Consider the following 18,523-nt stretch of genomic DNA (forward strand, 5'->3'; position numbering starts at 1 on the left):
GTTCCCCAACAGAGAGCCTGGAAAACTGAAACGAGTGATTCTCCACTCCATCTCAGCAGGGAACTTGGTCCTGAGCACAGGTCATAGGCCCACGACCCCCCCCCACCCCCCCCACAAGAACTGAGAGGAAAGCTCTGTAGAGGGGCACTGCATGGGGCAAGAAAAGAGAAGCCAAGGCCCATCAGTTAGGCGTCGTGGTGCCATCCACAGGAAGTCTGAGGGAACTCCTTGGGGGAGGAATAAGTTCTTTGTGCATGCCTGCCCTCATGTTTAAACAGATACTGACTTGTATTCCCACAGCCCTCATGGAAGAGGGCCTGCTTGTAAATCTCACAAAAGCCCTAACATAGTTCCCTCATGACAGATGAGGACACCAAGCTCCAGAGAAAGCATTAGGCCTGGGTCACATGGGTAAGAGGAGGCAGCCCTGGACAGTGTCAAAGGTAAGCCACTGAGACTCACAGACACGTGATCAGCTTGCAGCCTGGCTTAGGAGTCCTCTGCCTTAAGACAAAGGAAGTGAGTAAGAACTGGAAGGCAAGCATGGAGAGACGAGTACAGGAAAGGCAAGAAGACCACGTGGAGGGGCAGACAGGGATCTCAGCGGTGACAAAGAAACATAGCTCTGCCCCAGAATAAGCAGAACCCAGCCACTAAAGTCAGAGCAGGACAGGATCCTGTGGTGCCATCAGCCGAAGAAACACTGGGCGTCTCGCGGTATCTCCAGGGTTCCTTGGGCTGCTGTAGCAGCTCAGCCACAGTCAGGTCTCTGGCCTCCTGACATACAGGCCTAATCATTTCACCACACTGCATCGCAGACCTTAGTCTCCTTAGCAACCACGATGCTGTAAACAGCTGTGGTCAGCGTCCGGTTATTTAACACATGCCACCCTACAGCCATCTTAGTTGAGTGACTTCAAGGAAACATTGCCCGGGTCATGTGAGCTTAGAGGAATGGAAAATTCCAGGTCAGTGAACAACACACCCTCCAGGTATCCTTTCTTCATCAGCCCTGCCTTCGGAGGCTCCCAGGCCCTTTAGTCCCACCACCTGTTAATATTTCACTCTGGGGAGACTTCAGGGAACAAAGAACACAGAGCTGGCCTTGAGGGGCCAAAGGTAGGCAGCCCAGTGCTCAGCTCATAAATGGGAAAAGCGTAAATGTGCTGGGTATGAGAACGCAGCAGCCTGGCCTCCCGGGAACAACAGAGATGCTATTCATAGAAAAGCCTGCGCTTTGACTCTGCCTGGCCTTTGAGTAAGACTCACCTAACTGCCTTCCCCACACATGGGAGTCACACTCCTCCTTCGCAAGTGAGGAGTGGCGGGGGCGGGGGGGGGGCAAAGGGGAATGCTTATCTGGGCATGCCGAGGGAAATGTGGGAGTCAGGAATGTCACGTGCAAGAATGTCTCCTTCCCCATGGCAAGGGGAGCCTATGATCCAGAGAATTCATCCAAGACCCACAGCAGCTGAGCCCCCTTTGGGTGCCTCCCTGGGCTCTTCTTGACGTTACTCCTGGTCCAGGTTGACAATCATGGGAGACTGCCCACAATCCTCCCGCCTAGTGCCACGGGCTGTCCTTCCACCCTCCACCCCAGCACTTCTTGTTCCCGGAATACACTTTGCTGAGCTCATATGGTGAACACCGAGGGGCTGAGGTCACATGTGAGTAAAGCTGGTAGAATCACCCCAAAGTCCTGACCATTTGTGATCCTGCCATCACCCACACTCCTGGCACCAGGAGAGTCACAGAGACTCTAGAGTGGTTTTGAGCTGAGGGCAGGTAAGAATCTGGGTCCACTGTAGTCCAAAGTGGCTAGGGCAGTGCTTCTCAACCTTCCTAATGCTGTGACCCTTTAATACAGTTCCTCATGTGATGACCCCAACCATAAAATGATTTTTGTTGCTACTTCATGGCTACTGAGGTAGAGCTTCCATCAGAACACTGTTATGAGTCATAATATAAATATCTTACATGCAGGATATCTGATATACTATCTCTGTAAAAAGGTCATTTGGCTCCCCCAGAGGGTCATGACCCACAGGTTGAGATCTACTAAACTAGGAATTTAGGCCTATCAAATACCATATTCCAAGGGAGGGAGTTGTCCCATGGCCTACCTAGGGACCTACCTCCACTCCCTAGAATCCTGATGGGTCAGGTCCATCTTGGGCCCAGAAAAAGGTCTCCAGCTCTGTACCGCCCCCCAAAAAAGTGACCTGAGGCGTCCCCGAGACCTGAGCACCAGCAGAGGTGGGTTGGTCTCCCATGGACTACTCCTCTTTCCCTGAACCTGTGAGACCAGAGAGCAAGAGAGTGGTTGATGTACCATGACGCTGGAACCACAGTTGCATGCATCCCTACACACCTCAGCTGTGCTCTGGTGTTTTCATCAAGGGACCATCCTAGACAGACTGTAGTCTCTGACGGAAGCACGTCATGCCTGGATCTCCATGTCCCCATGTGCTAGTGCAGAGTCAGCATGTGAACAAGGATCCCATGTGCTCTCTTCCCTTGAACTATGGCTGCTGGATTGCTTCCCCAGGGCAATCTCTGCATTTCTGAAGGACACTGTGCTGCCTCTGACACAGACTAAGTGTGTCACTGAGGCCATTGATCTGAGTTTTCTAATTGGAGTAAATTTTCTAAATGAGTCAACCTGTTGATATCATAGACATAGATGTGACTGCCTGATGTGTCTGACACTGACATAAATGGACATGCTGTGACATATGCTGTGATAGATGAAAATTTTCACCCTCTGAAAATAAGCGACACATTTAGAAATGATATTTTTCATCAATACAGATGATCCATGGGTGGAGTCCATGGCAATGAAGTCCACTTCCAAGTCTGGTAAATCACTATTTCATCCATTATTCGTGGGTCCCTGTGCTAGACACACTTCGTAGTCAAACAAGGCTTGGTGGCTGTGTATGAAAAGCCTACAGTCTTGAAACAGGGTCTAGTAGTTTCCCAGGGTGAAAATGAACGCACTCTGTAGCCCAGACAGGGCTTGAACTCTCAATCCTGCTTTAGCCTCCTGAGTGATGGGGTCATAGGCCTGTGCCTCCTGCTGCATCTCACTCAGGAGACGGCATCTGCACAGTTGAGCTCTACAGAACAACTGGGATACGTTCCCAGAACCTTGTGCTGAAGCCTTGGTCCCCAGCTTGGGACACTATTGGGACATGGTAGAACCTCTGGTACGTACAGCCTGGTGTCAGGAAATCAAATCACTGGGGTGTCCTCAGAGGCTGCGATCATGGCCTCTTCCTGCATCTCTGTTGACTGGTCACCACCAGCTCCTTTACAACACGCTCCTGCCACATTCTACCTCACGACAGGCCCAAAGTCATGGAGGCATGAGTGAAACTTCAGGTGCCTTGAACCAAAACACGCCTTCTTTCCTGTCAGTCAATTCTCTCAAGCATTCTGCTTTCTTACGGAGCCACCTGAAGAGGCAGACACCCCTCTAGAGGCATGTCCCAAGCTCTATAGAACTCTCCCTTGGGTAGGGAAGAAAGACCTAGTAATGGTTTTCCAGAGAAGATGGTGGAAGGCTGGACAGACCCAGGTGGGCAGTATACAGTAATGAAAAGATTCACTTGGGAATGAAGCCCCACCCCCTGCTGCTACTGTGGTGGGGGCACAGAGGAACTCCAAAGGCAAGTGATACTTCTGGCCAGGACATTCACTTCTATCTAAGTCATCTTGTCCCAAGGGCTTTTCTTGTCTGAAATAGCTGCCCAGATCCATTTCCCTATCAGTTCCAGAGGCCAGAGATGAGAGAACAGGCTTTGTCCACGTGCAGGGTATAAGATGTAGCTGGGAAGCTCGCCCCACATTCAGACAGCCTTAAGAGTCTATCAGGAGGCCAGGCCCGACCACACCCCAGCGTCCAACCAGGAGAATTTGGACAGACCCTCCCTAGCTCTTTTCCCGATGTGACTAAAACCCTTATCACCCTAAAAGTTGTAAAAGCGCCAAAGTTTAACCTTACTGAAATCACATTGTTCTGGTCTTGGCAACCCTAATAGGATTTTACCAGTTGGCCTCCGCTGGAGTCCTTGGCCAGCCAAGGTCTGCCAGGGTCCATGACGGATGACCTTCAACTTCAGGGACTGCGGCCCACCCACATTCTCATCCTCCTGTGTCCTTTTCAGCACCCAGGTCACCGTGGCCTTCCATAAAGGCCTTCTTCTGTTTTGTTACTCATGGAAACAGAGACAGTTCCAGGATCCTGGGCCCTGGGGAGGGTAACGAGCACTCAGTGGCTGACGGTGTTTTCTTGTGGATTAATGAGCACAGGGGAGCATTCAGCTGCCGTTGCAATGATTAATAAGGCAAATCGCTGCCGCAGGAGAAGCAAGCAGGAAAGTGAAGTTTGAACAGGGGACAAAGAACGGCAGAGCCAAAGAAAGAAAGGGGAAGAAAAAGTGGGAGTGGGGAGGGCTGGCGCCACTAGGCTGAGCCCCAGGGGGAAGGTATAGGTCTCCTCTACCCCCAGGATGATGGGAAAGAGGTCTGCTATTGAAGAGAAGACTATAGGACACTTCTTAGATTATTGGTCCACATCCTGGGGTGTGAGAGATGCAGAGTACTTGAAGGTCCCCACCCCCCCTGCCCCCGCCAGAAAAAAAAAAACGCACAAATGGAAGTTGTGCTTCCAGTGTTAAGAGGTTCACTTACAGTTCCTAGCTCTCCAGAAACAAGAGCAAAGCTGCCTTCCAACCGTGTCACCTCTGTCAGAAACCCCTCTGCAATACTTTTCAGCGGCAAATTTGGGAGGTGACAATGGCATCCTCTATTGAGCCCTGTGGGGCTCAATCTTCCCCTTCTCCCTCTATGCTACAGAGGAGGCAGTCCCCTCAGCCACCCCAGGCTATTCATGGACCCTATGAAGCACTGTCCATAGTGTGTGTGAAGGTACAGTGTCACCATAAGACCTCAGCATTGATGGTCTGAGAGACTGACAGTCAAACGGCCTTCCAAACATAGACTTCTCTTTTCTGCTAACTATGATTATCAAGCTGTGTTAGATTTCACGTTCTGTGCAACCAACAACTAGATCCATGTGAATGCCATTGTCTACTGAAACCGCCTGTTGGTTTCAACAGGGCCCTGAATATCCTCTCCATCTTGCTCTAAGCCTCTTGTCATGGGCCAGGATGATCCAAATTACCTGAAGCCCATGCCATTCCCCCATGGAATATGCTTCTCTAATCAGACAGGAAAATTCAAGTTTGACATGCTCTTAAATGATCTACCATGGGAATCTACACAAATATCAATAAACTCTGGTTTGTGTGATCAGCTGAGGAAAGGGTTAGCCAATCCCTGAGGTTTGTTTCTGATTGTATTTATTAACATTTCATTTTGAAATAATTTTAAGTGCATGAAAGATTGCAAAAGATCTCCAAGGATCATAATAGCTTAAGAGTGAAAATAAAGTGACCACCACTAGATCTATGGATGAAAAGAACTTACAATGGAATATTGCTCAGCCTTAGCATGTCAAAATGCTCTGATATATGCCACAACATGAAGACATTAAGGTAAGTGAAACGAGTCAGCCACAAAGAGACAAATATTGCATGATTCCACTTCTACAAGTTTCACCAAACAGACAAGATCAAAGAGATTGAAAGTAGAGAGAAAGACTGTCAGGGGTTAGATGGAGAAATAGGACTTAATGATTATGAACTTACAATTTGGGGGGATAAAAAGGTTCTAGAGATGGTTGGTAGTGTTTATGTCAAAATAATCTGAAGATACTTAATACCACCCATGTTAGTCAGCTTTCCATTATTGTGACAAAACTTGGCTTACCAGAGAATGCCCGGACCTATTATTCCTTTGGCGTCCTACATGGAGTCCTCTTTTTCACCGGCTTCCTCTGCCTGCCTTTCCCAGAATTCTCCTCATCTCCTAGTCCTGCCTATCTTCCTGCCTCATTGGCCAAACAGTGTTTTATTCATCGACCAATAAGAGAAACATATATACAGAAGGACATCCACCATCAAAGCCTCAGATGCATGAGAACTGGCAAGTCTTCCTCTGGTCCAAGTGTGAGAGTTCATGAACCATTGAACGTGTGTGTAAACTAACAACTGCAGTTCCTCCTTTCAAATGACTGAAGCCTCAGACTGCTCCCTTGCAGAGCCCTCCTACCAGGCTAGCTGATCCCTCTTGCTATGCTGTCCATGATAAAAACACTAAGGTCCTGGGCTGTTGTGCATAGTACGTGCAGTCCATCAGATGGAGCATAACCCACCTGATCCCAGCTTTTCTGTATGTGTCTATGTATCTGTCCTTTCTTCATTCCTTTACTGCCTCAGTCAGGTTTCCAGGACCAAGCCATGCTGGACATAATGCAGGGCATCAGAGCCTGCATTCATGAGACCAGTCCACTTTGCCCCATGGCTTTGAGCCTGTGGAGAGGTAGAACATGACAAGAGTGTATGAAGAGGCTGCTCAGGAGACTGGAAAGATGTGTATGAAGAGGATGCTCATGAGACTGGAGAGATGGCTCAGTGGTTAATAGCACTGGCTGTTCTTCCAAAGAACCTTTGATTCTCAGCACCCACATAGTGACTCATTAATTCTCCATAACTCCAGTTCCAGGGGATCCAGTATACTCTGTGGCCTCAATGGGTACCAGGCATACATACAGGCAAAACACCCACACACATAAAAAAGTAAATTAAAAAAAATTGTTCACCTCATGGTCACCAGGGAACAGAGAATTAGGAAAGGCCCGGGTTCCAGCATCCCTTCTAATGACACACCCCACTAGCCTGACTTCCTTATATCAAGCTCCACCCCAAAAGGTTTTACCATGTCCCAGTAGTGTCACGGGCTTGGGACCAAGCCTGTATCACATACATCTTTGATCCCATCTATAGAGCTATACATGCAGAGCTAACTAAAAGTTAAGTTTTATGTTGTGTGTATTTACCACAGACATGCAAAAGTATAGAGAGGTCCCTATACATTCTTCACCCAGCCCCTCAAATGATATTAGATTGCAAAAATACAGTGTCATTCAAACCAGGAAAAGACATTGCTGCAATCCATAGCTCAAACCTGGCTAGTTTTATGCCTATACATCCCTGTGTGCAAAAAGAAACTGTGTGTCCCTCTCTACAAGTGTGCACTTTTCTGAGGTTTAACCACTTGCTTCTCAGTGTGTAACCACATTCAAGATCCACAACCATTGTCACCACCACAGAGCCAGCTGCCTTCCCCCTGGCCCCTTTCTACAATCCCTAATTGCTAAGAGGATTCTCGTTCTTCATCTCTAGAATTTCAAAAAGTAATAGAATGACACCAAGAAGTATGTGACTTTTTAAGGCTGGCTTTCCTTGCTCAACAGAATTGTTTTGCCAAATATAATAATAGATATCAGTATTTTGTCATTTTATTGTTAAATTGTATTCAATGAGGTGGATGCAAAATTTTAATTATATTAGTATTTCCAAAATTAGCCTTGAAACTCAGTTTTCTGTACACATTGGTAAAGAAATTTGATTCCACATGGCCATTGCAGGAATCACTGTCCCGGAGGGTCACCAGCACATCCTGGTCCCCACCCATACAACCTTTGTCTCAGCCTGGGATTGTTTCCTTGAAGCCAAGAGTGCTCTGGGGAAAGCAGTCCTAACTGCAGACTCTCGCCAGTGAGGACCTCATGGGCAGGCAGTGTGACAGGAAGGGAGCCAGCTTAGGCAACAGTTTCTACTATCCAGTTGACCCTGCCTTGGGTACTATGAGTACCCGAGTGTCGGGCCTGTGTGTGGCTCAGTGGTATAGTGACCGCCTAGCATGCACAGGGCCTTGGGTTCAATCCCCAACATTTATGTTTAAAACAGCACACTAACTCTCAGAAGAGAGTTTGTATGTTTCCACCACAAGTTACAGTCTGAGTTTCATTGTGCTGGGACTCAGCTGTGTCCCTTACTGTGCCCTCAGTGTGCCCAGCACCCAGTGAACTCTGCTGCAGGGAGTGGTGCTATTGAAACAGGCAGGACTTGCCAAGGGGGCGGAGCTCATGAAGATGACTAAATCCAGCAAGCAGGAGTTCACTTCCTATCAATGAAAACCCCTTCTTTCACTCCTGGAAAATAGGTGGGAGCCCAGAGTGCTCCGGATGGGAATGACACATCCTTTTCTTCCTGCTGCTCACGTCCATCTTGCACCACCCTTCCCCCAGACCCCCGGGCCCAGAGAACACCATGCTCTGAATAGCTTGGGGCTTTATACTGAAAAGCAGGGCATAGGATAGGTGAAAAGGTCAGGCTGCGTGGGGGTAGGAACAAAGGTGGAGAGAGGCAGTTCAGAGGACCTTAGCCAACTAGGAACATGGAAGCAGAATCAAGGTCCCACAGGCCATCGTGGTGCCACCTGTAATTCCAGCACTCAAGGGGCTGAGACAATAGGATTGAACTTAAATAGCAAGGTCCTATCTAGAGAGAGAGAGACAGAGAGAGGGGGAGACACACACACACACACACACACACACACACACAGAGACAGAGACAGAGAGAGACAGACAGAGAGGGAGGAGGGAGGGAGACAGACACACACAGAGACAGAGAGACAGAGAGAGACAGACAGAGAGACACAGAGAGAGAGACAGAGAGAGAGGGAGGAGGGAGGGAGACACACACACACACAGAGAGAGAGAGAGAGAGAGAGAGAGAGAGAGAGAGAGAGAGAGAGAGAGAGAGAGAGAGAGAGAGAGAGAGAGAACACTCCAAATGGTACACTCCTGTAATCTCAGCACTTGGGAAACTGAAGTAGAAGGATCAGGGTAAATTCCAGGCCAGCCTAAGCTGCCCCCACACCCTCATCCCCACCCCACCCCCGCATCAGAACAGGAGCTGGGTAGATGGCTCATCAGTTAAGAACTTGTACAGCTTGTCCAGAGTACTGACATTTCATTCCCAGCACTGGGTGGCTTACAACCACTTGTAAGTCCAGCTCCAGGGGATCTGACACCCCCTTCTGGACTCTGTGGGCATCTGCATTCACACAGGCAATACCCACACATAGACATACACGTATACACACAATTAAAAAATGAATCTTTAAAAAAGATAGAACAACTAGCACGGTGGCATATGCCTTTAATCCCAGCACTCGGGAGGCAGAGGCAGGCAGATTCCTGTGAGTTCAAGGCCAGCCTGGTCTACAGAGCAAGTTCCAGGACAGCCAGGAAGAAGTAGAGAGCTGGGATTATAGGTGTGCAGCACCATTCCTGACTGTCTATGTGGATACTGGGGAATCTAATTCAGGTCCCCATGCTTTCTTGGTGAGTATGTTACTGACTGAGCCATGTCTCCGGACCTCTGGCCTTTGTACTCCTTATTTAAAAACCACCAAGCCCTTAGCCTCCAAGGTAAGCTCCAGCAAACCGAAATGTTGGCCAGGAAACTGGAGTCAGCAGGATGCTACCTGCATAGTCAATTTTTATTCAGAATAGGACTTTGCCTGCATTAACTTGTCACCAGCGGGATGAAATATGAACCCACTGAGCACTATGGAGTTTGATGTGAGGAGAGGCTAGTTACACAGACTGCTGAAGCCAAAAACTCGTGAGAAGTCTGTTTCTAAACACTTAACAGTTCTTTCCTGGTGGGGGCCAGGGGACCTAATGACCCGTTCAGAATGTGTCAAGCCTGCCCCTGCCTTGCCTTGATGATGTGACCCTCTTCTCCTCTTCCAAAGCTTCAATGGTTTCATTTCTCAAACCGCCGGCTATTCTCAAGCAAGCAGAGGGACCAAGCTGAGCAAACAGGCTGATGGGAGGGAGCCTGGAGCTCTTAGGGACTGGCACATGATCAGGATGGCCACCAGAGTGAGTGCCAGGAAAAGCTCAGTGAGGTAGGAGACTAGATAAGGACAGTCTGTACGGAACACGAGCCCTGACAGCAGGGCTGTCCTTTCTCCCAACACACGAAGCAGAAAACCCTCAGATCCCTTGCTTGTGCCTAGGTTTAAGAAAAGCTCTCTGCCTTCCTCCACCATCATGGCACAGCTGTGGCCTGACTCTCCAGAGCAAGTGGGACTCAGAGGGGAGAAGGAGTCACAGTGACAGAAGCAGACTTGTCACACTGCACCAGGATTCGGTCCTGCTACTCCAGTCTTCAGCAGCTGAAGCCGGCCTGGCCCTCTCTTAGCCTGCCCTCCCCCCTCCTGTCACCTTGCCTTTGTGAGTGGCCTCACTGTCCCCTGGAACATAGAGTCCTCTGTGGCTAGACTCCGGGAGGGCTAAATGGTCAATGGACTTTGTGCATGATCCAGGCTGCATGTGTGGGAAAGAGAGAGAGGTCAAAATGGGGAGGGAGGGAAGGGCACACTGTTATGGACTCCCTCTCCTGCGTATGGGCCTTGACCTTTAGGGGGAAACAAAGGAAACAAGTTTTAAAAATGGAATGACATCCAGTCCTGTCTGTGGATTTGGGCCAGCCCTGACATTGCAGTAGACCCCTCTCCTCCATGGCCATGCCTACAGTAGTTGCCATAATGACCATCGGGTAGGCGCTATACAAGGACTGACACATGCATGAACACCCCCCCCCCCCACACACACACACTCTCACACAGGATGATTGAAGGAGCAGGACAAGGGATTTTGCATATTTATTCCATGACTGCCCGGGACAAACTGGAACAGCTGCTCATCCCAGTGGAAAGTGGGCCCCTGAGAGTGCATAGAGGTGACTAGCGTTCCGTATGGCTATAACAACAGATGAGCCCTCCTGGAGCCTGAAAGCCCTCCTGCGTTCAAGTCTCTTCTGGACCACACTGCGTGTCTGTGCCTGTGATGGAAGCCTGGCTGATACTGAGCCTTTGGGAAGGGCAAAGGTGTGTGGGGTGTGTGTGTGTGTGTGTTATGGGTGTGTGTGTGAGTAGTGTGTGTGTGGTGTGTATGGGGGTGTGTGTGGTGTGTGTGGTGTGTGATGTGGTGTGGTGTGGGGGAGTGGAGTGTGTGTGTGTGTGTGGTATGGGTGTGTATGAGAGTGGTGTGTGTGGTGTGTATGGGGGTTGTGGAGTGTGTGTGTATGTGGTATGGGTGTGTGTGTGGTGTGTGTGGGGGGGGTGTGGTGTGTGTGGTATGTAATGTGGTATGGTGTGTGTGTGTGTGTATATATGCTGTCTCCACTATTTGCTGTAGTGGTCTCACTCTGTAAGCCTGCTAGGACCTGTCTACTAGGCTCAGGAGGTGAAGGTCAGCTAAGGACAGGCTGATTAGCTTGCCCTGTGGGGCCTTTCTCTTGGTGACACAGCCTCTGACTCAGAACAAAGGCCCCTCATTAGGCCGCAATGCAGATCTTTGACCAAGAGATTGCTGCCACCTGCTGTCCACATGGCTGTCCTTCAGGGAGTCCTGCATAGTCTGCCTTGCTCCATAGCCAGCCCACTGAGATGGAGACCCCTAGAGAGGTACAGGGAAGTGGCCAGAACACAGGCTTGTGGAGGCCTTGGGATCCTATCATTCAGACCCAGCAGACAGCCACTCTTAGCTGCTGTGGAGCTCCTGAGCCTGTGGGCCTATGGAGTCCCTGAAGCCTGCTGTACCGCAGTCAATTATTAAGTATTCAGGAATTTTACAGGTTGCATTGTCAGCTTGAAATGGTCTCAGCAGTGTATTTACATGACAGAAATTGGAAAATGGCACAAGTCAGAGCTTTCTCTGACTCCCAAACCCCTCCAGCTCATTTGTCAACACTGCAAGAAGGCTTGTTAACCTTCAGACAGGCTGAGGTGTTGGCGAGGCTCAGCCCTTGAAGGGCTTGTGTGTACAGGGCCCTCAGTTGACCCCAGCTAAACAGGAAAATGGCACCCTGTTTCCAGGGGTGTTCTTGGACAACTACCCAGTGTGGTACTGATATCACAGAAAATACAGAGGTATGCTCTGACAGGAGGGGAGGGGGACACCCATCCTGATAAGAGGGAGTTTGCAAGGAAGGAACTGCTTCAGGGTTCAAAGAATAAGTTTGTATATAGTTGAGGGCTGTGGAATGGGAAATGGGGGAACTAGAATGACAGGTCTCCTGAATCCTAACTGTGCCACTGGGCAAAAGGCCTCACCTTTCAGCTCCCAGATCTCCTGCCTTATGTGGTAGCAGCGAAGTAATGTATTGAGGGCTAGGACATCACCAGGTCCAAAACAGAGACTTAGCACTGACTGGATGTTGTCATTCATTGACTGGAGCCTCAGCAGCTCTGTAACAGCTTGCCAACTCCCTCGTAAAACCACTGCCATGCCTGGTGCAGTGGCACACGCCTTTAGTTCCAGCACTTGAGAAGCAGAGGCAGGTGGAACTCTGAGTTCAAGGCCAGCCTGGTCTAGATAGCAAGTTCTAGGACAGCCAGGACTACACAGTGAGACCCTGTCTCAAAATAAAATAAACTCAGCATCACCTCTAAATGTTTGCATTAGCCTCACACTTGGCTATTTCTTCTGTAATTGTCACTTCCCCCACTCTGTCAGTCAGGATCTGGGACAAGGTATGCTTTAGGACAGAGATCACGTGATATGCCGCATCGTGGATTAAGAAAGCACTGAGAACTAAACAGTGGCAAGTACAGAAGCGACCCAAAAGATGTTCTATCTAAAAGCCACTGGCAGTTATGAGGTCCAGTTCGCAAAGGCCAGTGCACGCATCCAATTCTAACTTTGAGAACCACTTTATTTAGAGAAGGAGTCTGTGTAGTCCAAGCTGGCCTTGAACTCAAAATGTTCCTATCTTGATTACAGGCATGTACAACACCCAGCTTTGCCTTCAAGTCTGTTGCACCTGGTTGGAAGAGAGAGTATGGCATCTGGGAGCAGATTGCCTAGGATCTAGGGAAACAGAGAGGAGTGTCCTTCCAGGAAAATAAGGACATAGAGGACATGAGGTTTCCTGGCACGAAAGGATGACTAAGTTGTACACTGAGGAAGGTGTCTATAGACCATGATGACCTGGTATCGGTGCCTCTCCCGCCTCCAAAACTCTACACAACAATCTTTTGATGAATAATTGGGCCTTTGAGTGCTGAGAGCCATGGAAGATGATATCTTGTGGACATAAACATTTCTCTTCTGAGAAAGTTTAGATGGGTGTGTGCCCTGTTTCTTTATGGCTCGTTAAATAGACTAAGACTGAATTAACTTGGTTGCAGAAACAGAAGACAGAAGCATGAACACCTCCTACAATTATTTCACCCTATGTCAATAAAGTCTGGAGCTCAGCAGTGTGGAACAGGTATGGTAAAGTGACATTCACCATGAACCAGCATCATATAGCCCCATTATTCTAGGCATGAAGTTTTACCTCATGGTTCAAGACAGCCACTGAGTTTCAGCCATCATCTGCCTTCTAGTCCATGGGAAACTCTTTTCTAGATGTCATCATGGGCCATATGTAGTTACGTGGCTTTCCCTAGATGTAAGGAACACAGATAGGATGCATGTGTCTGGCTAAAATTGAAAGGTTCTGTTTTTAATAGGAAAGCAGATAGCATGGGGTCAGTTCTCCTATACTTGTTCCTGGATCCCTCTTTACAACAACCTTCCATGCCACAGCAAGACAAGCCATCACATAAGCCCAGTGTGGGGAAGCTACCAGGTTCCCGCTACAGCATCTTTCCTGCCTTAGCTGACCAATCTGCTGCCTCATCAGTCTTCCCAAAGTTTCCCTGCCTTCCAATTCCCCTAGCCACTTTCCACGGCTGGCAAAACACTATTGGTAAACAACTGAAGATTCAGAGTGGGTTAGTTTGGGAGGCTTCAGTCTTTGGACAGCCGACCCGGTTGTATTAGGCCTGTGGCAAGACATGTTGGAGGAAAGCTGCTCACTTCATAGCTACCAGGAAGAAGCACACAGAGAAGCAGAGGAAGAGGGAGGGGGAGGAGGAAGGAGCTGGCAGGAAGTAGAGAACAAGAGGGGGAAGGGGAAGAGGAAAGAGGGAAAGAGAAGGAAGGAAGGAGAAAGTAGGGGAGCCCACATGCTCATTCAGGAAATGATATGCTCTAGGAAGGCCCCCCCGAGACCCACTTCCTTCAAGTAGACCCCACCTCCCAATGATCTACTCAGCTATAACTCATCAAGGCATTAACTAATTGACAAGATTGTACCCTCAAGATCTGATTACCTTACAACGTTGCCGCAAGCTGGGGAGTTAGCCTCCAACCCATGAGCCTCATTTAAAGATCGTGTGTGTGTGTGTGTGTGTGTGTGTGTGTACATGCCTGTGCATGTGTGCATAAGCTCATGCATGTGTGTTCTGTCTATGTGTATGTGTGCATGTGTATGTGCCTGTGTGCACAAACTCATGTGTGTATGTTATTGTATGTGTGTACACGTGAGTGTGTGTGTATGCATACATGCATATGCAAGTACTCACTAAGACTAGAAGATGGCATGAAATGCCCTGGAGCTGGAATTACAGGTGTCTGTGAGCTACCTAACATTGGTGCTGAGAAAACAAACCTAGGTCATCTGCAAAAGCAGTATTTGTTTTTAACAAGTAAGACATCTCTTTACACACACACACACACACACACACACACACAAGCCTTTTTTGAGTGACACCTTCATATCCAAACTAACTGGTCTCTCCACTGAACTCAGTGGCCATTGTGCTGAATTTACTGTAGTGCTGTCCCCTGGATCTTTCCAACTCCACACATGCTCCTTCAAGCATCCATTACTCTCCTAAGACCCAAATCGTATCACTGTATGGCTCTGATAGAGAATGCCAGTTCAAGCCCTCAAGCCCAAAGTCATAGAATTCTGGAAACTCCAACTGCCTCGGCCTGAAGTTCACAGCTCAGCTCAGCTCCACTTGAAGCTCCAGCCGAAGGAACACACTTGTTACTGACCTGTGACTTACGCTGCTCTTCTACTCCTGTGCCTCTGTCCTGGGCTTGGCACACTCTCTTCCTTTGGCAAAACTCCTAAAGTCTACCCATTTCACAAGGCTCAGCAGCAAGGCTTCCTCCTCCCGGAAGCTGCATTCTGTTTTTCTTGGGACAAGTACTTTGTTCCCTGCTAGAAGGCAAGCTTCCCCAGAGCCAGCCTCCTCAGGGTTTCAGAGAGCATCTGAAGAACTGAGTGGCACAGTGAGGCTGGGCACCACAGGAAAGAAAACTGGGGGGATACACAGGTTCTCTCCACATTCTCCCACCTCAACATCCAAAGGTATGATACCCTCCTACCACCTGTAGAGCATAGAGAGTGTATTTGAAACCAAATCCAAGTGTTTGGGATCTCTAGATAGAACCTGACTTTGGGCCCGGTGTCCCGCTCCTTCTGCTGGAGTTCCTCCAGGTGCCATGGAACTGGATCTGAGTCTACCTCATCTCAGCAGCTCCCCAGAAGATGTGTGTCCAGCTCCTGGTACCCCTCCTGAGACTCCTCCGCCCCCTGACAACCCTCCAGCGGGGGATGTGAAGCGGTCACAGCCTCTGCCCATTCCAAGCGGCAGGAAACTTCGAGAAGAGGAGCTTCAGGTGACCTCCCTACCCTCCACCCCCAACCCATTCCCTGAGCTCTGCAGCCCTCCTTCGCAGAAACCCATTCTTGGAGGTTCTTCCAGTGCCAAGGGGTTGCTTCCTCGAGACTCCAGCCGCCTCCACGTGATGAAGGTGTTCAGTGAGGACGGGGCCTGCCGGTCTGTGGAGGTGGCAGCGGGCGCCACAGCTCGACATGTGTGTGAAATGCTGGTACAGCGAGCCCACGCCCTGGGCGATGAGAGCTGGGGCTTGGTGGAGTGCCACCCTTATTTAGCACTGGAGCGCTGTGTGGAAGACCATGAGTTGGTGGCGGAAGTGCAGGAGGCCTGGCCTGTTGGTGGAGACAGTCGCTTTGTCTTCCGCAAAAACTTTGCCAAGTATGAACTGTTCAAGAGCCCCCCGCATATGCTGTTCCCAGAAAAGATGGTCTCCAGCTGTCTGGATGCACAAACAGGCACGTCCCATGAAGACCTCATCCAGAACTTCCTGAATGCCGGCAGCTTCCCTGAGATCCAGGGCTTCCTGCAGCTTCGGGGCTCTGGCCGGAGCTCAGGCCGAAAGCTTTGGAAACGGTTTTTCTGCTTTCTGCGCCGGTCTGGCCTCTACTACTCCACCAAGGGCACCTCTAAGGACCCGAGGCATCTACAGTACGTGGCAGACGTGAATGAGTCTAATGCGTATGTGGTGACCCAGGGCCGCAAGCTCTATGGGATGCCCACAGACTTCGGCTTCTGTGTCAAGCCCAACAAGCTTCGAAATGGCCACAAGGGGCTCCACATCTTCTGCAGTGAGGATGAGCAGAGCCGGACCTGCTGGCTAACTGCCTTCCGTCTCTTCAAGTATGGGGTACAGTTATATAAGAACTATCAACAGACTCAGTCTCGTCACCTGCGCCTATCCTATTTGGGGTCTTCGCCCTTGAGGAGTGTTTCAGATAATACCCTAGTGGCCATGGACTTCTCTGGCCATGCTGGCCGTGTCATTGAGAACACCCGGGAGGCTCTGAGTGCCGCCATGGAGGAGGCCCAGGCCTGGAGGAAGAAGACAAACCACCGTCTCAGCCTGCTAACCCCGTGCTCCGGCTCGAGTCTCAGCGCAGCCATCCACCGCACCCAGCCCTGGTTCCACGGACGCATTTCCCGGGAGGAGAGCCAGCGGCTAATTGGACAGCAGGGTCTGGTGGATGGTGTGTTCCTGGTCCGGGAGAGCCAGCGCAACCCACAGGGTTTTGTTTTGTCTCTGTGTCACCTGCAGAAAGTCAAGCATTACCTCATTCTACCTAGCGAAGATGAGGGCTGCCTGTACCTCAGCATGGACGACGGCCAGACCCGTTTCACAGACCTGCTGCAGCTCGTGGAATTCCACCAGCTGAACCGAGGCATCCTGCCCTGTGTGTTGCGCCACTGCTGTGGCCGTGTAGCCCTCTGAGGCCACGGGAGCCATTACCGCCCATCGGCTGCCCACCCTCCGTTCAGTGGACTTGGTGCAGGTGGACGGGATGGCGACCAGTTGAGAGCTCCCCCCCCCATCCCTCTTTTCTCCTGTTGCTTTACCTCCCTCAGGCAACACACGGTCCCCCAGCCCCGTTCACCCCTGACTCCTGTCCCCAAGGCAGGCATTTGTGGCCCTCTCCTCAGAAGCTCCTGAGGCACTGTTCCTGCTCGGGGCATTATGACAGCAGTACGGGCAGCCCAGGTGGCCTCATGCCCCACACTCTGTACAGACGAAGAGGCCAGTTGATCTGCTCTGTTTTATACTAGTGACAATAAAGATTATTTTTTGATACACCCATGAAAAAAAGAAAAAAGAAAACTGGGAAATGCCCTCGAATGCGGACAGCTCATGGAATGACCTGCTGGGTATTCTGGGACTCAAAAAGTCAGAGAGGTTGTATATATCACTGTGGGAACAAGCTTTGGACTCCATTTGAACATACAAATGTAAGGTCTGTAGTCATGGAGCCCCTTCTGGGTTTGTGTTTGGGGAGCTGGGAAGTGTGGAGTCAATTCTGGTAAAGATTGCTGTCATCTCTCCATACTTTAAACACAAAAGTCTTATTCTTCTTTTTGGGTAAAGACGAGGCTGGGAAATAGCCAGTTAACAGAGTAGTTGACTTGCATAAGTGTGGCCCTGGGTTCAGTCCCCAGCACCACATAGGTACAATCCCAGCATGTAGGAGATGGAGTCAAGATCCACAGCTTAATAGTATCCTTAATTACATACTGAGTGAGTGCAAGGCCACCCTTGGGCTACACAAGATGCTGTCTTGAAACAAAGAAAGGAAAGAAGAAAGGAGAAGAGAGTGAGGGGGAGGGAGGGAAGAAGGGAAGGAGGGGGAGGGAAGGAAGGAGGGAGAGAGGAAGGGAGGAGGAGAGGAGAGAGGGAGGAAGGGAGGGGAGGAGGGAGGAAGGGAGGGGAGGAGGGGAGGAGGAGAGGAGGGAGGGAGGAAGGGAGGGAGAGGAAGAGAAAGGGAAGCAGATGGAGAGCTCACTGATAGTCTAGCTCTCTCTCATGCTGGGATTACAGCTATGCAATTACAGTTATGTTTCACCTTTATGTATTTATTTGTTTCTAAGGCTCTGTGTTTGAGTAGCCAAGAAAATTCGAGCCTGGGGTAGTAGAAGTGTTTGAATGAAGTGACCTAGACAAACCACTTTTCAGATGTGGAATCCCAGTCTTAAGAGAAGTAAGACCGCACAAGGTCACACCCCAAGGTCACACAGACAGAGGGGAAGGCAGACTCACAGGTTCCAATTACCACTCAACCCTCAGTTGCTCTGCCACACTAGCTGTCCAGGCTGCGGACATCATCTGTCCCAAGGTCACATCTCACCCTGGGAGCTACATCATGAAGGTCACACACAGATGTGTGCACTGCTGAGCTCTGCTTTGCGTCTGTGGTGATAAAATGCCATGCTTTTACCCTGGAGGAAGGAAGACACCCAGCCTGTCCACAAAGTTGTGCTTTCGCCTTCCCTGGCCACTCCCCCTTCCTCTGGGGGGGAAGCC

General features: G+C 49.9%; 1 protein-coding gene and 1 long non-coding RNA gene across 2 annotated transcripts in view; one reads left to right on the plus strand and one right to left on the minus strand.

Moving 5' to 3' along the window:
* LOC121142375 overlaps window positions 1-13,494 on the minus strand; it is a 34,912-nt gene extending 21,418 nt beyond the window's left edge. Inside the window, exon 1 of the long non-coding RNA XR_005879382.1 lies at window positions 13,332-13,494. This is a non-coding gene — a long non-coding RNA (uncharacterized LOC121142375). The remainder of the gene's footprint in view (window positions 1-13,331) is intronic.
* Window positions 13,495-14,019: 525 nt separating this feature from the next.
* On the plus strand, window positions 14,020-17,299 carry LOC101827773 (growth factor receptor-bound protein 7-like). Its single transcript, XM_040752144.1, has one exon. It carries the CDS (start codon window positions 15,335-15,337, stop codon window positions 16,940-16,942), a length of 1,608 nt encoding a protein of 535 aa, XP_040608078.1. The 5' UTR covers window positions 14,020-15,334; the 3' UTR covers window positions 16,943-17,299.
* Window positions 17,300-18,523: the final 1,224 nt, after the last annotated feature.

Source organism: Mesocricetus auratus, unplaced genomic scaffold (assembly GCF_017639785.1).
Source record: "Mesocricetus auratus isolate SY011 unplaced genomic scaffold, BCM_Maur_2.0 Super-Scaffold_100009, whole genome shotgun sequence".
In the NCBI taxonomy this organism is placed as follows: domain Eukaryota; kingdom Metazoa; phylum Chordata; class Mammalia; order Rodentia; family Cricetidae; genus Mesocricetus; species Mesocricetus auratus.

What these genes read in the sequence shown, in the direction of transcription:
- LOC101827773 (XM_040752144.1), top strand. Translation starts at nt 15,335, where the DNA reads ATGGAACTGGATCTGAGTCTACCTCATCTCAGCAGCTCCCCAGAAGAT.